This window comes from Dipodomys merriami, unplaced genomic scaffold (genome assembly GCF_024711535.1).
Source record: "Dipodomys merriami isolate MVZ:Mamm:240054 unplaced genomic scaffold, mDipMer1.0.p SCAF_68, whole genome shotgun sequence".
Taxonomy (NCBI): Eukaryota; Metazoa; Chordata; class Mammalia; order Rodentia; family Heteromyidae; genus Dipodomys; species Dipodomys merriami.
This window is the reverse complement of record NW_027206268.1, coordinates 672,861-695,106: the sequence shown is the minus strand read 5'-3', so window position 1 is coordinate 695,106 and position 22,246 is coordinate 672,861. Positions and strand designations below refer to the sequence as shown.

The window sequence follows — 22,246 nt, the reverse complement described above, 5'->3', positions numbered from 1 at the left end:
GTGAGTGCTCTACCACTTGAGCCACACAGCCTCCCCTCCCGTTTTTCTGGTGGTTAACTGGAGATAAGAGTCTCACCGAGGCTGGGCGCTCGCTGGTGGCTCATGATTGTAATCCTAGCTACTCAGGAGGCTGAGATCTTAGGATTCCGGTTCAAAGCCATCCGGAACAGGAAAGACCGTGAGACTCTTATCTCCAATAACCACTCAGAAAACAGAAGTGGTGCTGTGGCTCAAGTGGTAGAACACTAGCCTTGAGCTGAAGAGCTGAGGGACAGCGCCCAGGCCCAGAGTTCAGGCTTCACGATCAACCAAAAAAAAATAAAAATAAAAAAAAATAAGTCTCACTGACTTTCCTGCCCGGGCTGGCTTTGAACCTTCCTGCCCGGGCTGGCTTTGAACCGTAATCCTCAGATCTCAGCCTCCACAGTAACTAGGATTAGAGGTGTGAGCCACCATCACCTGGCTCCCTGAGGTTTTTTGCTGAAGGTTAGTGTTCTACCCCTTGAGCCACAGCACCACTTCAGGCCTTTTCTGAGTAGTTTACTGGAACTAAGAGTCTCATGGACTTTTCTGCTTGGGTTGGCTTTGAACTGTGATCCTCAGATCTCAGCCTCCTGAGTAGCTAGCTAGGATGACAGGCGTAAGCCATCAGAACCTTTTTTTTGTTTTTGTTTTTTAGAGCTTCGTTGCAGCAGTCACAGAATGAAATCCCATGAAGGAGCAGCAAGTTCCCCAACTGCAATCTAAGACAATAGGAAAATACGGCCTTTAACCTTGAACTTCACTGCCAGTTGAGGGCTAGGGCCACGGTGCCATGGTAGGAATGCAGCTGTGTGGAAGGGCTGAGCTTCTGCAGTGTGCGAAGCTACACTCCCCCTACCACCCAGGAATTCAGAAGGGCTCACCTGAGTTTTGTCAAAGCAAGCACCTCACTTTACAGACAAGTAGTCAGAAGTACAGTTGCAGGTGGCTCACACCTGTCATCCTAGCTACTCAGGAGGCGGAGATCTAAGGACCCTGGGTCAAAGCCAGCCCGGGCAGGAAAGACCATGAGACTCTTATCTCCAATAAAACACTCAGAAAACAGGAAGTGGTGCTGTGGCTCAAGTGGTAGAGTGTTAGTCTTGAGCTGAAGAGCTCAGGGACAGCGCCCAGGCCCAGAGTTCAAGCCCCACAGCTGACAAAAAAAAAAAAAAAAAAAAAATACAGTCACCTAAAACACCAGGACTACTGGAGTGTTTTGACACCTGACCCTAGAGCACAACTTACCAGCTTACAGCAGCCCGATGGAAATTAATCGAAAGGTGTTTGGGTCAGGCCTAACCCGCAGGCCTTTTCCTTTCAGACACCTACCAGTTTCTCTGACTAAAGGCGGGGATGCTGGTCAGGCTCTGGTCGCTGGCGGGGTAATATTGCGCGTAGGATGGGCGGGTATAGGGCACTGACGTGCGTTTGTCCTCCTCATAGCTTTTCTTTGCTGCCTTCTTCTCAGCCTTGGTCAGCTTGTGATCCTTTCGGTTGAGGAGCAGTGACTCGTGCTCAAAAGGCTCCTGGGGACATGAGGGGTGTGGAATTTAATTAACATTGGGCCTTCCTTTGGAATTAGGAAGGGGCTGCTCACAGATACACAGGCAACGGTCTTCAAGAATGTGCTTCAAGCTGGGTGCCAGTGGCTCGTGCCTGTCATCCTAGCTACTCAGGAGGCTGAGACCTGAGGTTTGCGGTTCAAAGCCAGCCCAGGCAAGAAAGTCTACAGACTTTATCTTATCTCCAATAAACTATTCAGAAAAGGCTGGAAGTGGTGTTATTGTTCAAGTGATAAGCCAAAGAAGCTCAGTTACAGCACCCAGGCCCTGAGTTTAAGACCCAGGACTGGCATTACAAAAAAAAAAGTCAGGTGGCTCAGTCCTGTAATTTTAATCCTAGTTACTCAGGAGGCTGAGATATGAGGATCATGGTTCAAAGTCAGGCCAGGCCGGAAAGTCCGTGAGACTCTTATCTCCAATAAACCACCAGAAAACCAGACGTGGAGCTGAGGCTCAAGTGGTAGAGTGCTCACCTTGAGCTAAGAGCTCAAGGACAGCACCCAGGCCCAGCATTCAAGCCCCATGCCCAACAACAACAACAATAAGAATGTACTCTATAAATCTAACAGAACACCATCTGTAGATTCCTAATACTCTTAGAAAGGCTGGGGGAGTTCAGAGAATAAAAAAATCATCATTTTTCAGAACTCTGCCTTCTCTTTCCACTGTGGAACACAATATTCAAATTATTTCACATGGCTGAGCATTTCTAGGATCAGAGGTGGAGGCAGGTAGTTGGAAATGCAAAGGGGACTTGTGTGAAGCCCAAGCTGTCTGCATGAAATGCCATTTCATCTTTGGAAGCAAGATGGCCAGACAAACCTTCCGTGACTAAGACTGCCATGCTGGGGACTCTTGAGCATCCCAGGTTTGTACCTTGGTGATGAGGTGAGGGAATTTCAGACAGGCAAGTTGCAGGACTGACTCCTTGATGCCCTTTATATTCAAGGATGTCTGGGGAGCTGGCTCCTTCTCAACAAAGTGCAGTAGGTTTTCCACCTCCTTTCGGGTGAAGTTCAACATTGGGTTTAGATCATCTACCACCCGATCTAAAGGGGAAAAGGCAAAGTCAGCACATGGCAAAGAAGGCTCATAACTCAAGTACAAGCTGGGTGCTGTAATCACACCTGTAATCATAGCCATGCAGGAGGCCTGAGATCTGAAGATCATGGTTCAAAGCCAGACCGGACAGGAAAATCTGTGAGACTCTTCTCTCCAATGAACCACCAGAAAACCAGAAGTGGTGCTGAGACTCAAGTGGTAGAGTGTTTGCCTTGAGCCGAAGAGCTCAGGCAGCACCCAGGCCCAGAGTTCAAGCCCTACAACTTACAAAAATGAACAAACAAAAAAAACCCCCCAAAACATCCAAATGTGGAGGTATAGCTCAAGTGGTAGAGTACTAGCCTTGCACAAAAAAGCTTTGGGGCAGTGTCCAGGCCCTAAATTCTAGCCCAAGGTCAAGCACAAAAAAAAAAAAAACAACCCCAAACAACAAAATAACCGCAAGAATAAAGATCAGCTGAATAAAGGGTTATGATGATGACTGGCATAACTGAAAAATGAACTCATCTCACATCCCAAAGTCAAATGTCTGAGGCCCTGGTAATTACGTAACTACATTGGACTTTACTATTAAATCTCACTTACATATTAAACTCAACTCACTGTTTATTTATTTTTGCCTGTCTTGAGGCTTGAACTTAGGTCCTGAGTATTCTCTCTCAGCTCTTTTGCTCAAGGCTAGCACTCTACCACCTGAAGCAGAGCCACAGCTCTCCAGTTTTTGAGGAGTTAATTGGAGATAAGAGCTCACAGGAACTTTTCTGCCCAGGCCTGCTTCAAACTGAGATCCTCAGATAACAGTAGCTAGGATTACAGGTGTGAACCACAGGCACCCAGTTCAACTCACTTTTTTGTCAGTTGTAGCGCTTGAATGGAGGACCTGAGCCTTTTTGTGCTCAAGGCTAGGGCTCTACTATTTGAGCCACAGTGCCACTTCTGTTTTTGAGTGGTTAAATGGAGATAAGAGTCTCACGTGGATTTTTCTGCCTGGGATGGCTTCCAACCATGATCCTTAGATCTCAGCCTCCAGAGTAGCTAGTATTACAGGCGTGAGCCACCGGCACCCAGCTTCAATTCACTTTTTTTTTTGGTTGGTCATGGGGCTTGAACTCTGGGCCTGGGTGCTGTCCCTCAGCTCTTCAGCTCAAGGCTAGCTATCACTTGAGGCACAGCACCACTTCCCGTTTTCTGGTGTTTTTTTGTTTTGTTTTAATTGGCGATGAGTCTGACACTTTCCTGCCCAGGCTGGCTTTGAACTGTGATCCTCAGATCTCAGCCTCCTGAGTAGCTAGGATGACAGGCATGAGCCACTGATGTCTAGCTTCAATTAATTTTTTTTTTTTGGGGGGGGTCTAGTCGTGGGGCCTGAGCGCTGTCCCTCAGCTCTTCAGCTCAAGGCTAGCACTCTACCACTTGAGCCACAGCGCCACTTCTGGTTTTTTTTTCTTTTTGCTTATGTGGTGCTGAGGAATCGAACCCAAGGCCTCATGCATGCAAGGCAAGCACTCTACCACTGAGCCAACTTCCCAGCCCTTCAATTAACTTTTAAGCAACGATCTGAATCAGGAAGATGAGAAGAACAGCCAACTTTCTATTCCTCAAAGCCTGCCTGGGTTTTACACCTCATTCTGCCTTGTTACTATTAGGATGACAACCTGTGTAGAAGAGTCTCTGGCCCACCTGACATGCCCTGCTTGGAAATCTGCCGGTCGTAGATTTTCTTTTCAAGGGTATAATCAGCCACGAGGCGATAGATGTGACAGGGCTTTTTCTGGCCGTAACGGTACACCCGACATACTGCCTGGGCATCATGGCAAGGGTTCCAGGAAGCATCAAAGACCACCACTCGATTGGCACCAATCAGATTCACGCCCAAGCATCCGGCCCTTTAAATCATAAGCCAACATTTACAAAGTCCTTAGTCTTAAAGATGGGTTTCAAATCAGCTCTCCCCTCTGGTGAGCTTTACCACAATATCATTCTTTGTCTTGAGCACAATAGAAAGGAAATTTGCTGTCTTCTGATTACTAATATGTAAGAACCTCAAGCAGCACTGAAAAGCATGACCTGAAATCCAGGATAGAGCCAATAGCTCTCCACCCCTCTGTACCAAAAGAAGGTCCCTATACAAGTGCTGGGATTGCCAAGTGTGCACCACCTACTTGGCTGCTTTTCAATTTTTAAAGCATTTTCACACTCATCATATTGTAAGTCTTAGCACACTTGACTGAGAAAAGCTTAATTATGTCAATTGTTACTAATATATATATGATATGACAGTGACAACTCTTTTCTAATACAATTTCCTTTTGGGGATCCCCCGTCTGACCTCAAAATCAAGTTATAAACCTAAGCAGATCTCTTCTGACAGACGTGGAGGAGCCTTTGGGGCCCCTACTCCAGGTGGTCAATTGCTTGGACACAATCCTTTGACCCTCCTGTCTCAGGCTCCACTCACCTTGTAGAGAGAAGGAACAGCCAGGTGGTGAGGTTGCTGGGATCATTGAACTGATTAATGAGCCTTTCTCTCTCAAAGGCAGGGGTGCTACCATCTAGCCCTAGGAAGGAAGGAAAAACACAAGTAGTGGACAAATGAGGGCAGGATAACCCCAAAAAATCATTGAACAAATGTATTACTGACATCTAGTAAGCAGAGGCCAGGGATGCTGCCATACATCTTCCACCATCCAGGACAGACAGACCCTAGAACTACAGTAATAATTTCCCAACGTTTTATCAGTACTGTTCCACCTATGGAGAATTGTTTGATATTTGTATTCAGATCACACCATGTTTTCTTGTATCTGTGTCGGTACTGGGGCTTGAACTCAGGAGTTCACACTCACATTTGGCTTTTTTTACTCAAAGTTGGTACTCTACCAATTGAGCCATAGCTCTACTTCTAGCTATGTGCTGATTACTTGGAGTTAATATTCTCAGGGATTTTCTTGCCAGAGCTGGCTTTTCAAAACATGATCCTCAGATCTCAGCCTCTTGAGCAGCTAGGATTACAGGAATGAGGCACTAGCACTGAGCCACACATCATGTGTTAATGAAATCTGAATACCACAGATATACTGTATATTTTGCTTATGTGCCATGACTGTATGTGTACCTGTGACTTAAGATATTTCTTCAGGTTTCACACACACACACACACACACACACACACACACACACACACACACACACACACACACACACACACACACACACACACACACACACACACACACACACACACACACACACACACACACACACACACACACACACACACACACACACACACACACACACTTTCTAGCCCCTTGAGGAAAAAGCATGATTTAGACCCTATGCTCACTTTGCTTTTTCCGCCTGGAATGATCTTGTCTTGAAGGCTTACCATAGTGATTCTGTCCTCCTTGGAACTCACTTTGGGCACGCCATTGATTCTGTTAAGCATTTTCCTTGAGTTCTCTCTCAAATGAAGATAAGGCCTTTGCTTTCTACTTCTCTACACTCTTCCATCCCTCCCAAGCCTGCCAGCCCCTAGTACAAGTGATTCATACACACCTGGCTCTTGCGGTATTATCTATATGCTCCTTGGCAAGTCACAGATACAAGTCACAGATAGTTTGCACTTGGAGAGTAGAGAAAGAGAAGAGAAAGACAAAGAAAAGACTCCTTAAGCAGATCCTGCACGCTTCAGGAACAAAAGCAAGCCAACACTCACGGAAGTAGCTGACATTTCGAACCCACTTCTGCGCTCCTTGCCCCTCGGCACCAGGCAGACAGGGCACCTCTCGTTTCCCTAGGAACTCCTCGATCAGAGCCAAGGTGGAAAGGCTCTGGCTGAAAGGGAAGATGTGATTCAGATGGCTCCCAAACCCAAAGACCCCTACTAATGTGTAACGTTCTCATAGTGAGAAGGAACTCCCACAGCCTTCTCCCCGTAAGAAGTAACCCTCCTAAAGGTTACTCGAGGGTATTCCTCCTAAGTCTTAATGGGGGCAGAGATATCCGCATACTTATTACCAAGATTCTCCAGCCCCTACCTTCCACCCTTGAGAAAAATCTAGGGGTTTAAAGCTCAATGCTCAACTAGGATTCAGCATTACATACCAGTACCTAATGACTAAACACTGAAACGGACTGAGGACCACAGGCAGCCCTAGGGATCTTACTAGGGAGAACCACTCAGCTGCTTTCAAAAAATGCAGACAGTCTCTTCAAAGTGATCCTTCAAGCCAAGGGAACACTAGGCTTGTAGAGAATCTGACTCTGGTACAAATCCCATCATTTCTTTTGGCCTTAGATACAAAAGGTTGGGATGGCTGGAGGTGTGGCTCAATAGGGTGGCAAGCAGGAGGACCAGAGTTCGAGCATCAGTATCACCCCATTCCCCCCCCCAAAACAAACAAAAAGACTGGGGAGGGATAGAAACAGACTAGAGCCAGGCACCGGTTGCTCACGTATATAATCGTAGCTACTCAGGAGGCTGAGATCTGAGAATCATGGTTTGAAGTCAGGCTAAGCAGGAAAGTCCGTGAGACTTCGATCTCTGAAAAGCCAGAAGTGGAGATGTGGCTCAAGTGGTAGAGTGCCAACCTTGAATGAAAAAGCTAAGGGACAGTGCCAGGCTCTGAGTTCAAGCTCCAGTACCAGAGGAAAAAGAAAAACAGAAAAAGAGATCTGACTAGAAAAAGATCTTTTCTTTTTTTTTTTTTGGTTGTTTGTGGGGCTTGAACTCTGGGCCTGGGCACTGTCCCTCAGTTCTTCAGCTCCAGGCTAGCGTTCTACCACTTGAGCCACAGCACCACTTTCGGTTTTCTGGTGATTTATTGGGGATGAGTCTCACGAACTTTTCTGCCCAGGCTGGCTTTGAAGCGTGATCCTCAGATCTCAGCCTCCTAAGTAGCTAGGATTACAGGTGTGGGCCACTGGCACCTGGCTAAACATTTTCTATAAAGGGCCAAAGAGCGAACATTTTAGATCTGGTTGACCATATACACTTTCTAGTCACAAAACTTTAGCCACAGTTTAAAGATTATACTGTGATCTCCAATCATTAGCCTAAGGTTCTAACTGTTCTCTGTGGAGAACAAAGAAAGAAAGAATAATCAAAACCCCTAAAAACTGAGGGGTAGAGGGAGAAGGAAAGAAAGAAATGGGGGAAAATGTATGACAGTCCTCACACTAAGTGCTTGGTTTAAGGGGAACAGAGGGACTGGGGCTTTTACTCTTGTAGGCACTGTGCTAATCCTTCCCAGAGATGCATTAGTCCCAACTAGAACTGTCTCTTCCTACCTGAACACAAGGATCTTGTCCCCAAGCTTTACACTTTCCTCAATCAGGTGGAAAAGCAATACCATCTTAGGTGAGTTTTCCAAGACTCCAGTCTGATAATTGGTCAGAAGCTCTTTGGCCTGTAAGAAAGAAATGAGAGAGTCTGGAATATAAATGAAATTCTCTCCCTTGGAGGCAGCAGCCCACTGCAGATCTTGGCAGTGACACACTGCACACCCCAGCCCCCTCCCAGGCAGGCTATGCATGCTCCCTTCTCCGCGCTTTATGGCTACTGAAGGATCTGCTGGACTTACCCATTCGTATGTGACGATGTTGTTGCCACGCTCCTGGAAAGGGTTGAAGCCAACCCCCTGTAAAAACTTGCTATTGGCTGTCTCTCCCATTGAGGAAGCCAGGGTGCTGTCCTCTCCCTTGCATTTTATCCCCTGGGGTGGGCAGCGGGCACTGGTTCCTGCTGAGCCAAGCTCTTCCACATCTAGGTCCTGTTCATTGGCCAGGTTTTCCTTCTGAAGGGCTTCATACAGTACATCAGGGTGGTTCCAGATCTGAGGTTAAAGCGAGTGGGGAGAGGTAGAGGACAGAGAATACTCCAAGAGGGTCCCAAGGAGCCTGGAGATGTGCTCTTGCTCATACCAAGAATTCTTTTTTTTTTTTTTTTGGGTATGGGGCCTGAACTCTGGGCCTGGGCGCTGTCCCTCAGCTCTTCAGCTCAAGGCTAGTGCTCTACCACTTGAGCCACAGCGCCACTTCCGGCTTTTTTCTTTTTGCTTATGTGGTGCTGAGGAATCGAACCCAGGGCCTCTGGCATGCAAGGCAAGCACTCTACCACTGAGCCTCCTTCCCAGCCCATACCAAGAATTCTTTAATCCAAAAGACTGCATCAGGTTGAGTGGTGGCTCACATGTCGATAATCTTAGCTACCTACTCAGGAAGCTTGAGATCTGAGGACTGCAAACCAAAGCCAGCCCAGGCAGGAAAGTCTGTGAGACTCTTATCACCAATTAACCACCAAAAAAAAAGCCAGAAGTGGAGCTGTGGACCAAGTAAGTGGTAGTGCGCTAGGCATCTCTAAGGTGGCCTCTCCCACTTTTTCCTCCCTTTATCAAGGATCCTCCCCTCCCCCAACCCCCAGCCAAGTGGGAGTGACTCCCTAGGGATTATGGATGTCCTTACTCTCTCCGACCATCTTCCCAAAGGTCCCAACTCACCTTGCAGCACACGCAGAAAGCCTTTAGGGGGTTCAGCCCCAGCCAGCCACTGTTACCACAGTCCCGGAAGCGGTCCATGAACTGTGTGTACAAATCTCGCTGGATCTTAGACAGCCGCACCAGAATCACATTCTCTTCCTTGGCAGGAAGATGAATCTTCAACACTGTGTGGCCTCTCCTACAGAGGCAAAGAGATCACAAGTAGCCAGCAACAGTCAGTGCAAGATAAAACCAGGACCTAGCACTTTTGCCATACCTCCTTCTTGAGGACCACAACAAACACATTGCTGTAAGAGCACTGTGAAGAAAGTTATCTGAAGGATGAACCAGGCATAGCACCAGTCATGACTTGACTGGGTGACTGAGAGCAGAGGTATGAACTCCAGGTTCTTGTGGCAATTCAGGGCTGCCTCTGAGCTTTCTTTTACATAGGCCATCTTAATGAGGAAGTGACCGATCGCCTCAGAGTACCTAAGCTTTACCCACTGGGATGCTAAAACTGCTAAAGTCATGCTGCAGAACCACCGATGCACATTTACCCCAGGTCAGTAGAATGTTGGCTCTCTCTTGCTTCTCTCTGCACATGAAGGCAGGTGTCTTCAGCAAGTTTATTTATTTTTACCAGTCCTGGGGTTTGAACTAGGGTCTGGGCACTGTCCCTGAGGTTCTGTTGCTCAAGGCTAGCAAGTTACCACTTGAGCTACAGTGCCATTTCTGGCTTTTTTTTTCCTGTGGATGTGATACTGAGGAATGGAAGCCAGGGCTTCATGCATGCTAGGCAAGCACTCTACCACTTACCACTAAGCCACCATCCCAGTTACTGGAGTAACTTTAAAGTGAACTTATGAGTGGAGTATTTGAAGGTCAAACTTGAGGAGAATGGATAAAATAGATACCCATCATGTGCTAGTTATTTACACAAAGGAGTTATACTGGTAGGGAGGGCCCTCCTAGATATCGGCTCTCTTGAGTTTCAGCATGCCCGATGCTCCCGAGCGGCTCCTCTGAGCATTTAGAGAATGGGGCCTTGCGCCCAGCTTACCTCTGCACAAAGCCCTCCAGGAGGCTATGCAGCACGTGGCTGCGGTACCGCATGAGGCGGACGTCCTGTGGTGTGCTATCAATGCACTGCCCGTTCAGGATAGGGCGCTCAAACATGTTGCTGAACTCCTGCCGGGTGCCAAGGAAATCTGGGCGCACAAAGTCCACCATGCACCAGTACTCGATAAGGTTGTTCTGCAGCGGGTACCCCGTCAGCACGACCCGGCGGCGAGAACGTATGTTCTTCAGGGCCTGTGAGGTGCTGGCCTGGCAGTTTTTGATGCGGTGCCCTTCGTCACAGATGACCACATCAGGGCCAGGGCGGCATAAGGCCTTCTCAAACTCTAGGGAGGGAAGAGGATCCGGGGTCAGAGGGTGAGAGGGCCTGCCCTTACTCAATTACATGAGAGGCAGGGGAGCACCCTGGAAGAGACAGAAGAAATGAAGGAAGCAGGAAAGCAAGTGTCAGCCCCCATTGGTGAAAGGGAGCCTGCCATCCAAGCTCTTGTGTGTTTGACAGGATGCTAACCTGGCCACTCAGCTCAAGGCACCACTTCCGGTTTTCTGGTGGTTCATTGGAGGTGAGAGTCTCAGGGACTTTCCTGCCCAGGCTAGCTTTGAACTGAGATCCTCAGATCTCATCCTCCGGAGTAGCTAGGATTACAGGCGTGAACTACTGGCGCCCACCTACTATTTTTTTAGGCTTAAGAGTAAAACTGATTTGCTTGAGTCACTTCATAAAGTACCAGCCTGGGATTACAAATGTGTCTGGTGAGCAATGAATAATCTGGGCATGTCAGAGTGCTCTCATCTCTGGAGGCTGGCTGGGAGGAGCTAGCTAGTCTCCGGCAGTTGTTTACCAGTCATTGCTAAATGGCAACACTCGCCCCAGCTCTACCACAGAAGCAAATCTAGAAAAAAAAAAGACCCTCAAAATACATGCTCTTTGAATCTTTAGAAACTTTCTTCCTCAAAGGAGCAAAGGCCCTTTTTAAGAGGAATTGGCTACAACTACAAACAGAATAGTTTTCACTAAATGCAACTGAGATAAACTGCTTTTATAAATTCAGGCGTTATTCCTCTTCTGACCTTTTTTTTTTTTTTTTTCAGCTCAAGCCTAGCTCTCTACCACTTGAGCCACAGTACCACTTCCTGCTTTTTCTGCTTATGTGGTGCTGAAGAATTGAACCCAGGGCCTCATGCATGCAAGGCAAGCACTCTACCACTGAGCCACGTTCCTAGCCCTACTCTTCTGACTTTAGATGAATTAATTTAGCCACTTTGTAAATATTTTAATGCTTTCTCAGAAAATCTCCAGCGGAGTGGTAAAAGCAGTTACCTTCTCAACTGTTCTGTGGGAGAAATATGAACAGGGGCGTTTCCCCTGGGCCAGAGTGTGTCCTGTAGAGAAATCACCACCTTTTGTAAGCCACTGGAGGTTGCCCAAACAATCCTGGAGGATCAGGATTTCTAGTTCTTAACCATAATTAATTTCAAGACTTCCTTGAATACCCAGCTAGGTGCCATTACAGACACAAATTCTTTTTTTCTCAGGAGTAATTTCCAACAGGGGCTGCCCACCTTTCCGAAACTCCTGCTGTCGATCTTCTTCATCTAGGTCAATGATGATTGGATGAGATCGTTTCTTGGTTTTCTTTGGTCGGCCCGTGGCAAAGGATTTCTTCAAAGTGAGGAGTCTGTACATTTCGTACCCCATCAGCATCACCCCACCTTCTGACACCCAGTCGGCCATCACTTTAGCACGAGATGCCATTGTCCTACAAGAGTAAAGAGAGAGAATTTCTGCAAAGTTGGTTTTTTTTTGGTCCAGTTGTGGGGATTGATCTGGGCCTGGGCACTGTCTCTCAGCTCTTCAGCTCAAGGTGAGCTCTCTACCACTTGAGCCACAGCACCACTTCCAGTTTCCTGGTGGTTCACTGAAGATAAGAGTCTCACACTCTTTCCTGCCCAGGCTGGCTTTGAACCGCAATCCTCAGATATCAGCCTCCTGAGTAGCTAGGATGACAGATGTGAGCCACTGGTGCCCGGTTTCTTCTATTTATTTATTTTTTTAAGGTGAACAGGGATAAAGTATTGTTTTTTGCTACCTCTCAGGAAGAATTCCTTACAATCAAAGCTATGTTGATGTTCCCTGAGACTCTGATTGCCAAAGATTTCATATGACAAGCACAGAACTGGCCAGTTGCCCAAGAACCTCCTTGCATCCCAGAGGTACTTGTACTGGATCACTGATGGTGGTGAAACAGCAAGAAACAAACAATAACTCAACCAAAGAAGGCAGAAAGAATCTAGGAAGACACCACACACACTTAAAACATACTGTTCTGACATCCAGGTCCTAGGGGGAAATCTAAAAGGGATGAAGGGCCACAGAGCAGAGAACAGACGACCTACTTGTGCTCATCATTCAAGATGTGAACCTTAAAGAAGCGAGGCTGGACTTCTTCAGGCTTGTTGTCAGCTGGAAGGGTTTCAGGAGCCGGAAGCCACATGTTGAACTCTGCCAGCCAATTCTGGAGAGTATTAACCTGTCAGAAAGCCAAGTCCAAAAAGAGATTTAAGGAGTAAGCTCAAAGCTGACTTCACATGAAGCTTTACAGGGCTCAGTAACCCAGAATTCTTCTCAGCAGGGTCACTAGGTGAAGCCTTCCCCCAAACTCTTACCGGCACAATGGCAAGGACTGTTTTGGCTGGTGTGTGGCGGAAGAGGACGTCAACAAAGGAGATAACTTGCAGAGTTTTCCCTAAACCCATGCTGTGAGCCAGGATACAGCCAAAGCCACTGCTGGTCTTAAACCTTTCCAGGGACTCAACTAGGTTATCATATAGGAACCGGATCCCGCCAATCTGACAAAAACAAAAACAAGATAAATGTCAGAGGACCTCAGGAAAGACCTGGCCTCTAGTTCTACTCACTTTGAAACTGCATCAGAATTAAGCAAGTGAGTAGCTATTCTCACAGTTAGCTAGAACAGTCAGAGAAATTTCCCTGTATCCTGATGTTAGTTTTATACAAAATACAGAATAAAGCATTGCCTAGGAATAATGTCCCTTGTTTTTTTTTTTTGGGTCTGGTTGTGGGGCCTGAACTCTGGGCCTGGGCGCTGTCCCTCAGCTCTTCAGCTCAAGGCTAGCACTCTACCACTTGAGACACAGCGCTTTTTTCTTTTTGCTTATGTGGTGCTGAGGAATCGAACCCAGGGCCTCAGGCATGCAAGGCAAGCCCCCTACCACTGAGCCATCTTTCCAGCCCAATGTCCCTTCTCTATAAGAGTCCACAGCACCAAATTCCTGACAGGGTCTCTCATTCGGACTGCCTGGGCCTGGGGGAGGGTATCTCCTCTAGGTGATCTGTCCGTAAGAAGTGGGTCTTATGCTGAGTAAATCTCTTGACTTCATGAGACTTTCATTCATTAGTCCTGGTTCCAGGCCCTGGATCAACACAAACTGTTCTGCTCCTATCAGAATGTCTCTACTGTGTCTTTTGGATCACACCTTCTTAATCAAAGCCCCGCTCTCCAGGAAAGTCAGTCAGTGTCTCTCTGTCTCTCCCCCCTCTCTCTCTTTTGCCAGTCCTGGGGCTTGAACTCAGGGCCTGAGCTTCTTGGCTAGCACCATACCACTTGAGCCACAGTGCCATTTCTGGCTTTTTTTTCTCTCCTGTGTATGTGGTACTAAGAAATCCAACCCATGGCTTCATGCATGCTAGGCAAACACTCTACTACTAAGCCACCTTCCCAGCCCGCCAGAAGAATCTTGAAGCATGGAACTGCTGGGAAGAAAGATAGAGCCTAATAGCTGATTATGGGATCAGACTAGTACTTTGAAGGCTATGATGCTAATTATCACCAGCAAGCAGACAAACGTTCCCAGCAAGGCAAGCATAAGAGGGTGAACATTTGCTGTACCTGATGAGGTTTCACGGCCCGTGCCAACTGTGGGGCCAGGAAGACATTCTCCTCCTCTGGAGGGTGGTTCAGGTTGACAAGGACCCGCCCAAGAGCATCATGCTGATTTAAGGCGTCATTCACGTGGGTGCCACCCTTCTCCTCTTCCTCGTCCTCCTCACTGACGGACTCGCTGCTGTCTACAATGTGCAGAGTGTCCTCCTCCCCAGAGCTCAGTTCAATCACCTCTGAGAAAGGAAAGGGGGCGGGGGGGAAAAATCAAACTAAGACACCACTCAAAAGGAGAAGGTGGAGAAGAATGAAAATAGCAAGTGGGTGAATAACTTGGTAATCCATTGCAAGTAAATAGGAGGGCAGCACAGAGAAACTCGGAAAGCTGTCGATCAGTAAGGGGGTTGGGGGAGAAATGGACACAGGGAGGGTGGGGACTAGCAGGAGGGGGATGGGCTGGTAGGGAAGATCTGGGAGGTGGAATACTGTCAAAATCGATTATTTGCACATATGAAAACAAAACAAGGGGGCTGGGAAGGTGGCTCAGTGGTAGAGTGCTTGCCTTGCATGCCTGAGGTCCTGGGTTCGATTCCTCAGCACCACATAAGCAAAAAGAAAAAAGCCGGAAGTTGTGCTGTGGCTCAAGTGGTAGAGCGCTAGCCTTGAGCTGAAGAGCTGAGGGACAGCGCCCAGGCCCAGAGTTCAGGCCCCACGACCGGACCCCCCCCACAAAAAAAAAAAAAAAAAGAAAACAAAACAAAACAAGGAAAATTTTGTGGAGATACTATCTTTCAGGGGGTCTGATAGAGAGGGTCAGATGGATTGGAATCCGGTGCAAACATGTGGTGTGTAACAATTAACAATGAAATCTCCCCCAGTATAAATAACATAAGTAGAAACAAACCCAGGGAGCAGAGAGAAATTTACTGCCAGTTGTTAGAGGAGAAGAACACAGAACCTGATGAGGAAGAACTCACATTATATATGATTAAGGGAAGTTGGTCAAGAGTAGGTTCCAAACCAAAGGAGGGAAAAGGACTAAACGTCCTGAGAAGCATAGCCAGTCTCAGGAGGAACACCAATCGGGGGCAGGGGAGGAATCTTACCATCTCGACTGCCTTTCTCATCCTCACTGCCGCTGCTACTGTCCAGACAAATGACTTCCTGGGCCAAGACCCGAGGAGGCAGCTGGGGACCTTCACTCGCACGTAAGACAATTTCCTCTAGGAAAAGATGGAAGTGAATGTCAAGCTGCAGTTAGCTCAAGCATATTTCCCAGAATGATCTACCACCCTTTCCCCATGCTGGTTTTTGTTTGTTTGTTTTGGTCAGTTGTGGGGCTTGAACTTGGCTTGGGCGCCGTCCCTCAGATCTTCAGCTCAAGGCAAGTGCTCTACCGCTTGAGTCACAGCGCCACTTTCGGTTTTCTGGTGGTTCACTGGATATGAGTTTCACAGACTTTCTGCGGGGGCTGGCTCTGAACCGTGATCCTCCGATCTCAGCCTCCTGAGTAGCTAGGATGGCAGGCATAAGCCTGGCACCCGGCTCCCATGCTGTTCTGGTGGAATTTCCAGGGGGAACGGAGTAAAGGGTGTTTTAAAACCTCAGTCCTCTTTCTGAACTGAATCTTACTTCCTGTTTCCACCCCACAACCAGCAAAGGTCCTAGTCCATGGTATGTTAAATTCCATGGGGGGGGGGGATCTTAGTGAAATCAATGTGAGGAACCCATATTTATACATCTTTTTTTTTTCCAGTCGGTTGTGGGGCTTGAACTCTGGGCTTGGGTGCTGGTCCCTGCACTCTTCAGCTCAAGGCGAGCACTCTACCACTTGAGCCACAGCACCACTTCCGGTTTTCTAGTGGTTTATTAGAGATAAGAGTCTCACGGATTTTCCTGCTTATTATTATTATTTTTGGCTCAAGGCTAATGCTTTACTCTTCTTGAGCCACATCTCTACTTCTAGCCTCTCAGTGGTTCATTGGAGATAAGAATCTCATGGACTTCCCTGCCTGGGCTGGCTTCAAACTGTGATCCTCAGAGCTCAGTCTCCTGAGTAGCTAAGATGATAGGTGTAAACCACCACTGGTGCCTGGATCTATTTACTTTTTCCAGTGACAATTCTGACTGTGTGCTTTCAAGAAGCTAAAGGACTTTATTTTTATTTATTTTTGCCAGTCCTGGGGCTTGAACTTGGGGCCCTGGCACTGTCCCTGAGCTTCTTTTGGACAAGGCTAGCGCTCTACCAGTTGAGCCACAGCACCACTTCTGCCTTTTTCTGTTTATGTGGTACCAAGGAATTGAACCCAGGGCTTCATGAATGCTAGGCAAGCACTCTACCACTGAGCCAGGAATGTGTTCCTGGCCCCACTAAAGGACTTTAAAAGATACCTAAGAACTCACAATAATATTCCAGACCTATCTCTAACCTCTGTGGAAGCTTACATCTCTCTTCTCCCTAGAGGTAAGGGCCCTTCCTGCGGCAAACATTGCTTACCAGGTAGGAACTCCAGGGGAACAGTGGGAATGGGGGCTGCATAATCTTTCCTCTGCTGCTCCAGACGCTTCCTTCTTTCCAATTCTTCCTGCTGTGCTGCTTTGGTAACGGGCTCCAATTGATCCTCCCGGAGTAGCTTTCTGAACATTTAAAGGAGAGTGTTTGGGTCCACTTAAGATTTTTTAAAAACAAAATTTAGGCGTACTTATAGGTAAATAAAAGAAAAAAACAACGCTAACATTAATTTTATTTTTTAAAATTTTTGCCAGTCCTGGGGCTTGAACTCAGGGCCTGGGCACTGTCCCTGAGCTTCTTTTGCTCAAGGCTAGCGATCTACCTCCTGAGCCACAGTGCCACATCTGGCCTTTTTTCTGTGTATGTGGTAGTGAGGAGGAATCGAACCCAGGACTTCATGCATGCTGGGCAAGAACACTACCACTAAGCCACATTCCCAGCTCTTGGTCCCCGTTTTCTCTACGTAGCACATATAAAAGATGGAGAGTACAACAGCTGCTGCTGGTTTTCAGCTTTGTGGACACTGGGAGACAAATGAAAAAACACAGGAAAAAAGTGGGAAGACGAGTTCCTAGCATCTTTTTCCCCTTGGGCCACACTGAGGGCTCCTTGATGGTGGTGAAGGCCTTTCTTCATCCATTCTCTGTAGCCAAGTCCACTGGACCTGAGTTGTACCTTCACTATTGGGGTTTTGTTTGAGGACAAATCTCACTATTTAGTCCAGGGTGACCTGGAACTCAGTCTACCTGGACCCTCCTTGTGTTAAAAGTTTCTTGAGTACTGAGGTTACAGGTTGCTTCATCGGACCTGGCACCTTTTACTGTTATAATGAAGGTACACAGATGGGCATTTTTTGCCGTTAGCGAATTCTCTTGCCCTAACCAGTTCTGCCACTGCCAGGCTTATGATAAAGGTCTTGTATCCCTCTTCCCTCCCCTTTCTCCTTACCCTGAGCAAAGCTCACCGTATATTTCTCCTCATATGAGAGGGCTTCTGAGCTCTCTTCTTTTTGGGGTCCTCGGAGGCAAGGATTTTGTCTTGATGGTGCCTAAGCTGCTCTGAAGGCTCAGACTGAGATGAGGTAGTTGAAGTGCACCGCGGTGGCCGCTGCCCATCTTCCTCCAGCTGGGCATGGTCAGTGTCACACATGCCTTCTAGAGATGTGTCTGGAGGGAAAAACAAGGAGAAAGAAAGAGGTGGCTTTACTGAGGGAAATTATTATTATTATTATTAATTATTTTAGTTTTTACTTGGAAAAAATGGTTATCATTAAGGAGTTATACAAAGGTGTTAGAATCCCGTAAGTCAGGTAATGAGTACCATGCTTCTTGGATGATGATGTCACCCCTTCCTTTGCTCTACCTCATTTTCCCCATCACTCTTAATATGATTTAGTGGGATGATAAGAATTAGGAGGTTTCATGGTCTTAGGAGACTCAGGCACAAAACCTTAGAAATCAGGTTCCAGACAGGCACCAGTGGCTCACACCTGTCTTAGTTACTCAGGAGGCTGAGATCTGAGGATTTCAGTTCAAAGCCGGCCTGGGCAGAAAAGTCCCATGAGTCTTTTTTTTTTTTTTTTTTTGGTCTGTCCATCTTGGGGCTTGAACTCTGGGCCTGGGCGCTGTCCCTCAGCTCTTCAGCTCAAGGTGAGAGCTCTACCACTTGAGCCAAAGCACCACTTTGTTTTCTGGTAGTTTATTGGAGATAAGAGTCTCATGGCCTTTCCTGCCTGGGCTGGCTTTGAACTGTGATCCTCAGATCTCAACCTCATTAGTAGCTAGGATGACAGGCATGAGCTACCAGTGCTGGCCTCCATGAGACTCTGATCTCCAATTAGCCATGAAAAAACCGGAAGTTTTGTTAATCCTTGAGCACAAAGAGATTTGGGGACAGCGCCCAAGCCCTGAGTTGAAGCTTCACAACTGACAAAGAAAAAAAGAAAAGAAAGAAATTGGGCTCCAAATACAGCTCATGTTCACTTGTGTGTGACTCTCAGATAAAGCCCCTTTGCCTTTTGTCCTTGAAGTATTCGCCCATTCTACTTGTCAACTATTTAATGAGGGCTTACAACATGGTGAGCACTACCCTAGAAGAGCTCAAGAGTGGCAGGGAGTACTAATGAGCCTTGATCAACTAGTGTGAGCCTTGGCTCATAGTCATGTTCTACTGAGAGGAAGCCAGGTCCAACTGCTCATGTATGCAACCTGACACAAGAACTAAGAGGCTGGGGGATGCAGCTTGGTGAACTTGCCTAGCACTGTGGTTAGATCCTCAGCATCATAAAAAAAATCATTTTTTGATAGAGAGAGAGAGAGAGATCAAAATAAAGCTCCAAGTCTGACTAGCTGCTCTCCCAAATTCACTACACCCTTCAAACAGTCCTCTTCAATTTCCACTTGAAACACTCCAGCAAAGTCTGTTTTCCTTTAAAAGAACTCTTTCTGGGAGGAACTCCTCCTTCTCAAAGGACAAATGCTTCCACAGCATTTCCACATTTGTCCTAACTCACAGCTCTTCTTCTTCTTCCCAAATGAATAGCTGTTTCATTCATTCATTGCTAAATGAATATTCTGTTTGGACAGCATTTCTTCAGAAGGAAATAGCAAATGTAAATGGCCATTTCCACCACCACTATAGCTTCCCCTACTCACCAACTATATTTGGGGCTGAGCTGACACACTTCAAATTAAGTTTTTTTTTTATATAGTTTTTTTTTTTTTTGTCGGTCGTGGGGCTTGAACTCTGGGCCTGGGCGCTGTCCCTCAGCTCTTCAACTCAAGGCGAGCGCTCTACCACTTGAGCTACAGCGCCACTAAGTTGTTGTTTTTTTTTTTGTTTTTTTGCTGGCTTCTCTGGCCTTGTTTTGATAACAGTCTTATTTTGTTTTTATTTGGTTTCATTTTTACTGAGCTATATATGCTCCAATCCCTGATAATGACCTTTGATATTTTCCTGGTCTTGTTTTGTTATGGTTTTATTTCACAAGCAAATTTATTGAGCAACCATTTGGAAAATACTTGGCAGCGAGGCTATAAAGTAGGCAGATAGGACAAAATCAGAGCACAGAGGGCAGGTCGTGAAGGTCAGATCAAAAGGTCTGAAACTGATCTGTTGGGTTGTAGGAATTTGTTGCTGTTGCCTTTTCTTTTGGAAATGTATTTCCTTCTGGCTTCTAGCTCCCTGAGTAGACTGCTCCTAAGAGGAGAAAACCAAAAAAATAAAATAAAATATAAGCAAAAATAGAACCTGCTGATCTTCCAGTAACATAGACAGATTCTGTATCAAACATTCTTTCCAAGTTATGAGGCCTGGTTGTCAACTTCCTGTCTGGCAAGGAGCTGAACAGAGCCAAATGCGATAGCAATTTAACAGTCAGACATAGTATAGACTATTTCTAAGCACATTCAGTTCACATACAAACTTCTTTTTCTCTGTATTCCTTCTCACCCAGTATTCTCTGAATGAAGCCTCAGTTTCTGGGATCAACTACAACTGCTTGCTCTTTAGCCAGCAACAATAGATGAATGGACATAGAAACTGTAGTATATTTGCACTAAGGAATATATATATTTTAGCTAACAGACAATCTATAGAGATAAAGAGTTGATTGGTTGTTACCAGGGATTAGAGGAAAGGGGTAACAGGAGTGATTGCTTATGAGAAATGATTTTTTCTGGTAGCTGACACAGAGCTACTGCTTCTAGCTAAAATAATATAGTTTGAGACAATACTTTTATTAAGAACAACTAGAAATTCATTTTCACATTAAAAAAATTTTAACTTAAAAGTCATTGAGTGGAAGTGGCATGATTCCAGAGAAGAAAAAAATTAAGATGCAGTGAACCCACAACTAGCAGGTTGTTTATTTGTTTGTTTGTTTGGGGGGGCGTTCGGTCATGGGGCTTGACTTGAACTAAGGGCCAGGGCGCTGTCCCTGAGCTCTTTTTGCTCAAACCTAGCACTCTACTACTTGATTGTTTGTTTGTTTGTTTGTTGTTTGGTCCGGTCATGGGGCCTGAACTCTGGGCCTGGGCGCTGTCCCTCAGCTCTTCAGCTCAAGGCTAGCGCTCTGGGGCTGGGAAGGTGGCTCAGTGGTAGAGCACTTGCCTTGCATGCCTGAGGCCCTGGGTTCGATTCCCCAGCACCACATAAGCAAAAAAAAAGCCGGAAGTGGCACTGTGGCTCAAGTGGTAGAGCGCTAGCCTTGAGCTGAAGAGCTGAGGGACAGCTCCCAGGCCCAGAGTTCAGGCCCCACAACCGGACCCAAAAAAAAAAAAAAAAGGCTAGCGCTCTACCACTTGAGCCACAGCACCACTTCCGGCTTTTTTCTTTTTGCTTATGTGGTGCTGAGGAATCAAACCCAGGGCCTCTGGCATGCAAGGCATGCGCTCTACCACTGAGCCACCTTCCCAGCCCCAGGGCCACTTCCAGTTTTCTAGTGGCTAGTTGAAGATAGGAGTCTCACAGACATTTCTGTCTGGGTTGACTTTGAACTGTATGATCCTCAGATCTCAGCCTCCTGAGTAGCTAGGATGACAGGCGTGTGCCTCTGCTTGGCTTGCTGCTTTTTGACAAGTTGAAATGCTGGGACAAGCAGCTTAGAAATGAAGCCACCCAAGCACAAGAAATGTTACTAAACACCAAAGAAATCATGAGAACTTTTGACAGTTTCATAGAGCCATAAAAAGCAAAAATTAGAGACGTGAGAAGCCAAGATTCTGGTAAGATGGAATGGCAGGTCTGAGCCAAAATCTTTGTCCATTTTCTGCTGAAGTCATTTACCGTATCCTAAAGCTGCCTGAGCTAGGAAGCTGAGAAGCTAAACAAAGTCACATAAAGCAGAACAGCTACTTCTGAAATCTCTAGTACAGGGGAGGCAGAAGATTAGGCCTTTGAACCCACCAGAGCAGAATAAACACCAGTGTGCCAGAAGTAGACAACACCTTGCAATCTACAATCCAGTCTTTCATTCAGCACTGTCCAACCAGAGATAAAGTATATCAGCTTCACTCTACCTTCCAAGAAGAGGAAAGGGAAACCATTTCTACAGATACCAGTGCCTAGGCTCTGAATTCAAGCCCCATGACAAAAAACACCACAAAACAAAAAATCTAGCAATTTTCCACTTTTTTTGGGGGGGGGTCAGTCGTGGGAACTGAACTCTGGGCCTGGGCGCTGTTCCTCAGCTCTTCAGCTCAAGGCTAGAACTCTACCACTTGAGCCACAGCACTACTTCCGGCTTTTTCTGCTTATGTGGTGCTGAGGAATCCAACCCAGGGTCTCATGCATGCAAGGCGAGCACTCTACCACTGAGCTACCTTCCCAGCCCCTGTATACACTTTTAAATGTGCACATACTTCTAAAAGAAGTAGGCCAGGCATGGCAGCTCAATGGTAGAGAGTGAGGGCCTGGGTTTGACCCCCAGCACTACCCAAAATAGTGGGGGAGGAAAGGGAGTAAGAAAAAAGTGGAAAAGGAAATGTCAATTGAAATGACAAAGTAACCATATAACATTATAGAAGCCAAGGGCTTCAACTTTCACTCTGGGCCAGATGGAGCAACTCCTCCTGAACTAGCCCTTTGAGGTCCTTTTGTTCTATGTAGTTTTGCAATGTGGATAAT

The 22,246-nt window shown here is 46.6% G+C and overlaps 1 protein-coding gene across 3 annotated transcripts in view; it reads right to left on the bottom strand.

Moving 5' to 3' along the window:
• LOC138815949 (helicase ARIP4) overlaps window positions 1-22,246 on the bottom strand; it is a 61,762-nt gene that overhangs the window by 4,662 nt on the left and 34,854 nt on the right. For all 3 annotated transcript variants that reach the window (XM_070005353.1, XM_070005354.1, XM_070005355.1), the window contains exons 3-18: window positions 17,586-17,787; window positions 16,607-16,746; window positions 15,216-15,332; window positions 14,119-14,345; window positions 12,875-13,057; window positions 12,605-12,738; window positions 11,771-11,967; window positions 10,191-10,533; window positions 9,149-9,326; window positions 8,234-8,485; window positions 7,941-8,059; window positions 6,367-6,485; window positions 5,107-5,206; window positions 4,329-4,534; window positions 2,463-2,635; window positions 1,354-1,550 (exon numbers count right to left, since the gene is read on the bottom strand). In XM_070005353.1, coding sequence (XP_069861454.1) covers window positions 1,354-1,550; window positions 2,463-2,635; window positions 4,329-4,534; window positions 5,107-5,206; window positions 6,367-6,485; window positions 7,941-8,059; window positions 8,234-8,485; window positions 9,149-9,326; window positions 10,191-10,533; window positions 11,771-11,967; window positions 12,605-12,738; window positions 12,875-13,057; window positions 14,119-14,345; window positions 15,216-15,332; window positions 16,607-16,746; window positions 17,586-17,787 — 2,887 coding nt within the window. The remainder of the gene's footprint in view (window positions 1-1,353; window positions 1,551-2,462; window positions 2,636-4,328; window positions 4,535-5,106; window positions 5,207-6,366; window positions 6,486-7,940; window positions 8,060-8,233; window positions 8,486-9,148; window positions 9,327-10,190; window positions 10,534-11,770; window positions 11,968-12,604; window positions 12,739-12,874; window positions 13,058-14,118; window positions 14,346-15,215; window positions 15,333-16,606; window positions 16,747-17,585; window positions 17,788-22,246) is intronic.